Source organism: Anarrhichthys ocellatus, unplaced genomic scaffold (genome assembly GCF_004355925.1).
Source record: "Anarrhichthys ocellatus isolate YVR2014 unplaced genomic scaffold, GSC_Weel_1.0 scaffold15, whole genome shotgun sequence".
Classification (NCBI taxonomy): Eukaryota; Metazoa; Chordata; class Actinopteri; order Perciformes; family Anarhichadidae; genus Anarrhichthys; species Anarrhichthys ocellatus.
In genome coordinates, this window is record NW_022280045.1 from 1,590,908 (window position 1) to 1,600,385 (window position 9,478).

Below are 9,478 nucleotides of genomic sequence, written 5' to 3' on the forward strand. Positions count from 1 at the left end.
GGATTAATTTAGCTGTCATGAGTCAGTGTCAATCAAAAGATTATGTGAAGATGATGTGTTTCAGCATGCGTTATTGAACTGTGGTATATTCTTACCAGGGGGAAGTCGTCAGGGTCAATCCAGACAATGCTGAGGTCAGGGTTGTCTGTGTTATCCTCGGCAACTTGCTTCAGGATCTCCAGGAACTCATAACCGTCTAAGGAGTGGAGAGCACAACAGTGAAACTAAAACTAAAGGGTGAATCAGTAGGGTGGCAAAATGGTGGTAATGGGCATTTGCAGATAATTTTAATACACATCCTTCACTCGTCTGCAGAAATACCAAATAGCTGCATCCCCTTAACATCCGGTCATCACCATGCAAAAATGGATTTGCTATTGGTGACTGGTTAAGATTTGAACATAATCTTCTGGTGTTTATGTCAGTAATGTTTACAATTCATTCAGGGTTCCTTTACCTGGGTCAGACTCCTCTGCAAAAACAATGATATGTTCACCATCAACATCGTCTTCCTGTGGAAACAATAAAGACAAACTCAACCCGCTGGGGAGAAAGTTCAGAGAGTTGAAATCTCATCAAAGCCCTTTCATGGAATAGTTGGACAAAAACAGATCTTTGGGCTAGTTTGTTCTTACCCAGATCTCATACATGTTGTGTGGCTGCAGCTTCCTCAGGGTTGGCCTTAAAAATCACAGAGGAACAAGTTTTTACACGTTTAGTTTTTCATTGTAGACCGTTGAGCTCTTACCTCATGATATCATTGTTGCATAGCACTGATAGGACTTACCTGTCATTATCTTCGATGAATTTCACCAGCTCCTCCTCAGTGTAAGGTTTTCCTGGGATGACCACTGGATCATCAATGAAGGGTTCATAGAAGTCCACCTCATTGAGCTTCAGCTCCAGAGCCTTGGCAACCTGTAACACACGACCAAAGAATTAGAACCACTAATGCTGAACCACAAAGGACCTAAAGGAACCATGTTAATGGTTTACAACAAAAATGTTGAATTCACAAAAAATGTCCCCAATTTAGTTTTTATAAATAAACGCAAATTATTGGTCATGTTTGAGGACAAAAAATATCTTTTGAATTTTGTACACAGTGCAGATACTGGTTGTGTTTTACGTGGGTTAATTGAGAGCGATAAAACCTTTAACAGACACTTCAGTTCATGTTTTTCAGCGCACCAACAAACAATGAATTGAATGTTTAGTGGCTAATCTGCAGACCAATGTTTATTTGGACAAACAGGTCTGCTAGTGTACTTCTTACTTTTCAATATACAGACAGAGAGAGACCCCGAAGAGGGAAAATATTTATTTCATTGAGGACTTCTGGGAAGCTGTCTGACAGAAGACAGATGGACATTTTCCCAAGCTGAGAGCTTAGTGTTTCAGAGGGCAACATTGCTTACCTCTCAGACATGATACATGATAGTTGTCTACCCACCAATCTATTCCTGATCAAACTCCTCTGATTCAGCAGACAGTTAAGATGCAGAAAATATATTGTTCAGTATAGGTTTTAAATACATGGAATTAAATATGTTCTAATCCTCAAAGAGTTGCCGATTGCTTCTTCGTGGAGTGCCTCAAGGCTCGATTTTTTGCCGATTGCTTTAAAAAAATTGTGTGTATGTTTTCATTAATTATGTTAAAGCTGCACTAATTAACATTTTTATATCAGTAATGGACCAAGTTACTATACATATAATATACATTATAAAGGTTTAAAGTTAGTTTAATTTGTATTTATAGTTTATATTCTACCCAGTCTTATTATGGGGTTTTAAGTGTGTCTGATCAAACATAACATAATAATCTTTATTACTCACCTTGGGATTAAATGTGGCAAAGAAGCTGATGTGAGGATGGAACTCTTCAGCAGCATCGGCAAAAGCCTCAAAATCTGAAATTGTACAGGCATCCATCAAGTTGTTTCAGTAGATCAGCCCCTGTATGAAATATCTAAGAATGTAGACTTGTTGCACTCATCATTAATGTGGCTCCTAGTGTTGTCACTTGCAAATCCGTTTAAAAATCAAATCAGTCTGCAGCTCAAAGTTAAATCAAGCAATCTGGCCCTGGTCTCTGTTGCACTTGCTTCAATATGCAATCATGAGCATTTATGTTGAAAAGCAACTGTAAAATTGGAACAGGTTATCATGTAATCACAGTACAGGTTCTTACGTTCTGACTTGTGACTCTTAAAGTAGCCCACCAGTTTGATGTCCTCTTTGATGTGTTCAAAGCCTTTCAGTTCCCTATTATTGTCAAGAATTTCCACTGGGTCCTCAAGAAGCTATGAAGGAAAAGGAGGGTCATGGAGGATAAAAAAAGGGGGGGGGGGTGCAATGGAGTTGAAGGTGACAGAGAAGAAGAAGAACACACAGAGTCAGATTCTGTGTGTCATCTTCAAAGAAAGCAAACTGGCATTCATGTTTTCTTTTCTAAAATAAAGCAGGCTATTAACTGGGAGATTATATCCTCACGAACATCAAAGATGAACTCCACAATAGTGTCTGCTGCAAGCTCGCCATCATATTCTATGACTTCATCGTCTGTGAAAATGAAGATGCTGTCGGACTCATGAAGGCCTGGGGGAAAAGAGAAGAAGCACAGAGCAGAGCCAAGGTCACACATGTTGACAAGTTGGCCTCGTCTGTCCCACATTCCTTTACACTAGTGGGGTGCCAGCTCAGGGCATGGCTGAAAACTTGTTTCATAGTTTCGTGAAAGTACAGCAGGCCACATCCCACTGAAAACTACTTAGACAGGTTAGTTCAAATTCTCAGCCATTATAAAATATTTTTGCATTGTGTTAAATTATAGGTGTCTGCAGTTATGTTGCTGAGGGTTTACCTAATTTCTTAGCAACGGCTTTGTCGTGCTTTGCATCGATGAGGCCGACTCCGATATCTTCCTCATCAAACTCATCCAGGACCTGGGCTACAAGCTGTAAAACAAAGACACTGTCATATACCCGAGGACATGGTATGCCAGTTTAGTATGAGCCTATAAAACATGGGAATACAAGCCTGCATGGGTGTGCAGTATCTGATGCACATTTATACCGTTTTGACAAAGTTGTCTCACTCAGTAGTTTCATTACCATAAAAGCCTGCTTTTCAGAGCGCTGCTCATGCACTTTCTAAATCTGTATGAAACTTGAACCTCATGACTGACAGTTGGTTCCACCAATGGCAGTGCCACGTTCACTGCATTGAGGAAGTGGTTCGAGGGTTGTGTCAGTGTGTTAGGATGGTAATAAGCACACACACACACACACACACACACACACACACACACACACACACACACACACACACACACACACACACACACACACACACACACACACACACACACACACACACACACACACACACACACACACACACACACACACACACACACACACACACACACACACACACACACACACACACAAATACACTCACACACAAACACACACACAAATACACTCACACACACACACACACACACACACACACACAAATACACTCACACACAAACACACACAAGTGTGCACACTGGTGTCAGAGATCTTGAGCAGCTGCTTTTACTGGCATAAATAGTTTGACTAATTGGACTGTCCTGCAGGTTGTTGTGCAGATCATTATTGGCTTTTCTTTTAATTGTTTGTAGATGGGTGGGGCACAGTGAAGCAGTTTAGTGAGTGAGGTTGTTGCTTAGCAGTAATTGTAGAATATTTGTGAATATGTCCTTAATGCAAAAGTATACATACACCTAACATTATATACATTAAAAAAAAAAAAAAAGCAAATTGAGTCTTTAAGTACAGTATTTGGTTTTACTGTGACTTTAGTTTTTTTTTTGCATTGAACTATATTTTGTTGCAGACCCCACCCTCTTGGCATTTAAGTAGGCTATTAAAAACTTCCAAAGGGCAAGTGATTGAGGTGAGTATAAGAGTTCATACTATCCAAGCAACTGAAGGACACATTTGTAGATAAATTGTAATAAAAAGATGTGAAAAAAGACCTAGTATTTATGCTGGTCATTTTCTAATTCTTTTCCATTTTTCTTTGTAAACATTTTAATAAAACTATTACAAGCCTTTCAAGTGAGAGGTACACTGCAGATAGACATGTGTATTTGCATAGAAACATTAGAGGTTGTTTATCTGGATTTGAATATGCAAAATAAACAAATTAAATTGTCCAGTGACATCATTTTTTCTGCAGTTTGTTTTTACGATTAAATAGAAAAATGATTCCATAGCTTCATATCTACTTTGTGCTCCAAGTATGTACATTCAGAGTTGTTGTTAGATCTTGGTGTATCTGCTGTAATGCGGCTGGTATCATTTCTTTGGAGCAGCTGAACCTCCTAACCACATGTAAAGTTAAGCCAACTTGCTGAGTATCTCAGATGGGATTTTATAGCTAGATCAGCATGTTTTCCAACTGCACAACATGCAAAATGCTCTGCAGCTTAAATCATTTTTTTCTTAAATGCTGCCATTTTGTACCTGTTCACTGAGGCACTGAGATTATATGAATATGATTATATATATATATATATATATATATATATATATATATATATATATATATATGTACAGTATATGTATATATGGCAAAAAATATGAACACAGCATGATGAAATTCACTTTTCCTGCTCCCTACTGTGGATCACAAATTATTTCTCCTTATACATTGTCACACCATTTTGATATCCTTATATACATACAATTTGTATAATCTGTTTTCACGGACAGTGAGCAATTTACACAGCACATTTAGGAAATGATTACGCATTAACACACGCAGTAGACTCCAGTCACACTGTTAGGCTACCTCAACAATCAAACTTTTCTTTGGCCAAGGGAGAAAACACTTAATTATGACCTCCTCCCTCCCACAATGTCATATTTCATTGAACTTTTCACTAACAGAGTGCCTCGAGCCCTTTGCTGCAGCCGCCTGTTACTAATAATAACTCCTTATTAAAGGTAAATCATAATACATTCATAAGGAGAAACACAAGCCTTCGGGGAGCTCAGCCCTCCACGAAAGCAGCTCGGGATAAATATAGCGCCAGAAACCCCACCAGCCCAGGGACTATTTTGGCGTGATGGCGGTGATGCTCTGCGCTCTGGGATCCGCTGACAAGTACAGTACTTCAAGTGTCAATCCCAGAGCTGAAGGTGCACTACTGGAGCCAGAACCTCCAGTGCTGGCCTCGAGCCCTGAGACCGATCCCAAAGGCTCCCATACAGAGACACCAGAGGCTGTTGATCGGATGTGGTATGCCAAGGGGAGCAGCGTATTCATGGTTTCCTTTCTATAATTGTGCCTGTTTTGCAAGCCGGTTCTAAAAGGAGCCCCCAGCAAAGCTTGCAGCTCTCCTAAAACATATCAATACACAAAATGTCTCAGGAAGCAGCCTTCATTATACACTGTGCAGTGGCCATGCCAAATGCCTTAAAATATGGTTGCCACATGATCCAGTGTATCTATTCTAAAAATCTGTCATTACCCTTCAGACTTTTTTAATGGAACTGCAAATTTCACAGCAGTTATTAGTCCAGTATTTCTTCAAAAAATAAAAATTCTGTGTAAAATACAGTTTGAGAACCGGGTAGGTCTCTTTCTGGTCCAATCTAAAATGTGTGGAGAAGAAGGACAAGAAACGCAAATACGGATTTTCTTGAAAGATGCAGTGTATGAGTATGTGTCATTTGATATTCTGTGTGTTTTTTTTAAAAGTAACATGAGGACCGACCCAGGTCAGTTAGGGTTTGATGCGTTGGTGACCTGATACTGAAAGCTTGCTGAATGATGATGTAATGTCTCTCTGTGAGGAATGTCCTGACACTGCTGAGTATCCAGGCTGACAGGAGGCCTGAGAGGTATACTGGTAGAGGTGCGTTAGGTACACCAACTCCCACACACACACACACACTCACACACAGACACACACAAGCTCAGCCTTTGCCAGAATACATGATATCCACAGCTCAGCTCTTTGCTTTGGGTGGACGACACTGACGACACACAGCAGGCTTGTGACACAATTTTGAGACTTCAAAAAGTTTCTGAATCCAGCAAAGCTATTTTCCACCTAGCAGCCTCAATTTCCCCTGTGCTCAATTTCACATTTAACCCATTTGAAATCTTGCAAAAAAAGTCTTTCCTGGCCAAAATGCTCTTTATTTTCTTTGTAACCACACATGTACTATAAAAATCTATTTTTACATTTTCAATTTGAAGCTTAATTCCTCTACCAGCAGTATTCTGTCACACACATCTGCATGATTCAAATTCTGTGCAACCAAATGAAATTAAACTAGATCAAAAATACAAACTCTGCTACATCCTCAAACTAAACTCTACCATGAGTTCAAGACTGTGTAACGTTTCTGTGTGCTCTGCACTATGAATGCAGCACTAATTATACAGCTTTCCCATCAATAAGCTATCGTCCTTATTCTACCCACAGTCCCCAACTCAACCCACCTCAAGGGTCAACTCCTCAATCTCAAACTGTCTCTGGGCGACACGGCTGGATCCGGGACAGTCATGGTAGTACACCACCATGACATCGTACTTCTTCATCACAGACTTATAGTTCTTGGCGTTGAGGTCGTGCACGCGGTCCTTGCCATCGTACTCTGGGAATTCCAAGCTGTATTTGCCCAGCGATAGCTCCCCAAAGGACAGCAAGACTGCCACAAGCACCCAGGTCCACTTCATGGCTCCTCTCGAGGATAAATGTAGATGTATTTACAGTTTCACAAAGTAAAGAAAAAAAACAAAACTGAATAGTTTGCTAAAAGTTTAGAGAACCCCTTCCAATCCGCATCACCCAGAAGAGAGCAAGACCAACTCTTGCATCCACCTTATTAAAAACCTCACATGGGGCAGTGGGGCACAGGGTGCAAGAGGGGTTGGGCTAAGTTTGACATAGGTGCAAGTGTATGTCTACGTGGGGTGTAATCAGGAAAGATGAGGTGGGGGCCACTTGGGTTGCTGGGGTGACAGCTTTCTGTGTATGTGTGTGTGTGTTTCAGACCTGTACAAGCGGGGTGGAGTGAGGAGATGAGGACCAACCTGCTCCATATCCACTGAGAACAGGAGAAGACAGGGATGGAGATGGAGGGAAATAGTTCAAAAGCAAGGAATAAAGAGATAAAGAAGGATGGAATGAGTGTATGTGTGTGTGTGTGTCTGTGTGTGTTAAGCTGCTTTGCACCAACTGAAGAAACAAACATACAGTTTGATGGATTTAGAGGTTGCGGCGGATATGAGATATCTTTTCCCATATTAAGTGTAGATGGAGGCTTGCATCCCAGCTAAAAATAATGGATGTGGGACAGAGAAGTACATATCAGGCAGGGGTGTCGGTGTCTAATTTGCTGCTGCTGGCAGCGGCGCAGCGCTAGAATGTGCTGCTGGGTCACTCAGGGACATGGAGAGAGGAGAGGGTGGTGCACCTGCTGAGGATTCAGTGCATAGGTGTCACTTAGCCCTGACTCAAGAAGAAAGTGAAACGTAGAGTTCTACAGGAGGGGGGCATGTGGCAATTTTTTTGGGGGGGATTTTTTTGAGTCCGGTCCATCTGTACATACAGTATACACGAGTGTCCTGTGCAATGTGAGCAGCATGTTTGCTTGAGATGATGTGATATTACTTTACAGATTGAAAGGGAGGATGTAATCTTTAAATAGAGACTACATTGTATGGTAATACTCCCAAAACACACACACACACACACGTACACTCTCCTGTATACAGGACATGCAGGCTGGAGTGTTAAAGCAGAAAGATTCTGTTTGAAGGGAGTCGGTGAGGGATGCACTGACTGCATGTGTGTGATAGTCATGGTAGAGGGGGTTGGTTATGTGTGGTGTCAGTGACTATGGAATATAAAACTGTACTGTGGCTCACTGTGTTACTGTAAACATGTAATAGAATGACATGAGATAGAGGCTAAAATGAACGGGGGAATAATTTACACCTCATAACATCATCCTTAACAGCTTCCATCACCATTCTCTGGTCCTAAATCAGACACAATGGGTGAATTTATCAATAAATGAGAAAATATTTCTGCCAGTTTAGCATTATGGGACTTTAACAAAAAAATGTGTTGTATTCAGACACCACAGTTTACTATTTTATGCTTTTGAATGCGCTCCAGCATGTAATATTTGATTTTATAGCAAATTGCTATTGCTCCACAAGCTGAAATGTTCAATCATGTCCCACTTTTGGCCACATCCCAATCAGTGATGTCACAGCAGGTGTTATAACTTTGATGACTGAAAACACCGGCTGTGAATCACTGATTGAGGTGATTTTAAGTGCAATGCAATTTCTTTCTTTTTTGCCTTTTGTCCTTCACTTCCATTTGATGTGCAGAGTACAGAGGCTCCAATAATAAATTACTGGTGTTATATTTTATAAACCCTGTACCTATATGGCAACCCACAGCATCTTGGCCCTCTTTAACCCAAATATTTCCTCAAAAGTCGAAATGGTTCTATTTTCATTAGAGGTCATGTTTGTGGTGCTATAAAAATAACATCAATGTGTTTGCCATCATGAATCTACACACATCTGTGCAAGGCCTACAGGTGACTGGAGAGTCTCTATGTCAGGTATCCTCAATTGACGGACCACGGTCCGGATCCAGGACCCAGGACCTAAAACCGGAAGACAAATCGGAATTAAACATATTAAGCGGTGCAGGAAACACACCGACCAATGCTTTGTAAATCACCTCAGGTGATGCAGCTCAGCCAATCAAATATGAGTATTCTGACAAGTTCCCTGACTCGAGCGAGGTTTACACACACGTGACACACGGGGCTGAGACGAGGAAATAGAAAGAAGAGCAGGAATATTGCACTACTCGAAGAAGTTATCTCACATGAAGCGCAAATGAAGCGCACTACGAGGCAAAGCACAACTCTTTTGAACAAACGTACCCACTCACATCTGAAATGAAGACACAGAAAATAAACCTAAGAGCCCAAAATGATCAGAATCCTAACACATGAATTCACTGCCCAACAATGATGTTAACAGAGAGAATACAGCTAAACAAGTGTTAATAACCACACATAAAGTCCATGCTCACGGAGTTATCTTGTTAGAAGATGAGAAAAATATAATATTGTGGCTTTTTTGATTGACATCACTTCACACCTGAATGAACTGAATTTAAAGCTGCAGGACAATTCAGTGAAATTAATTTTTCTAAAATGAATTACTTTATTTTAAGATGCACATTTTTGAAAAGCTTTCTGTTATGTCAGTTATTCTTTATTCCAGCCCTTATTGTACTTGAAATGAGAAGAACATTTATTTATGTATTATTTATAATCCATCCAGTTAAATTTGAAAAGTGAGAATAATAATTTGTTAAAATATAATTGATGTGTACTTTCTTTATTTGATTTGACAGTTGTTTACTACACAGA

At 40.3% G+C, this 9,478-nt stretch overlaps 1 protein-coding gene across 1 annotated transcript in view; it reads right to left on the reverse strand.

Moving 5' to 3' along the window:
* The window catches only part of casq1a (calsequestrin 1a), a 9,134-nt gene extending 2,202 nt beyond the window's left edge, over positions 1–6,932 (reverse strand). Inside the window, exons 1-9 of the mRNA XM_031854996.1 lie at positions 6,510–6,932; positions 2,866–2,959; positions 2,500–2,600; positions 2,194–2,305; positions 1,839–1,912; positions 788–918; positions 636–681; positions 458–512; positions 96–196 (exon numbers count right to left, since the gene is read on the reverse strand). Coding sequence (XP_031710856.1) covers positions 96–196; positions 458–512; positions 636–681; positions 788–918; positions 1,839–1,912; positions 2,194–2,305; positions 2,500–2,600; positions 2,866–2,959; positions 6,510–6,746 — 951 coding nt within the window. The 5' untranslated portion in view covers positions 6,747–6,932. The remainder of the gene's footprint in view (positions 1–95; positions 197–457; positions 513–635; positions 682–787; positions 919–1,838; positions 1,913–2,193; positions 2,306–2,499; positions 2,601–2,865; positions 2,960–6,509) is intronic.
* Positions 6,933–9,478: the final 2,546 nt, after the last annotated feature.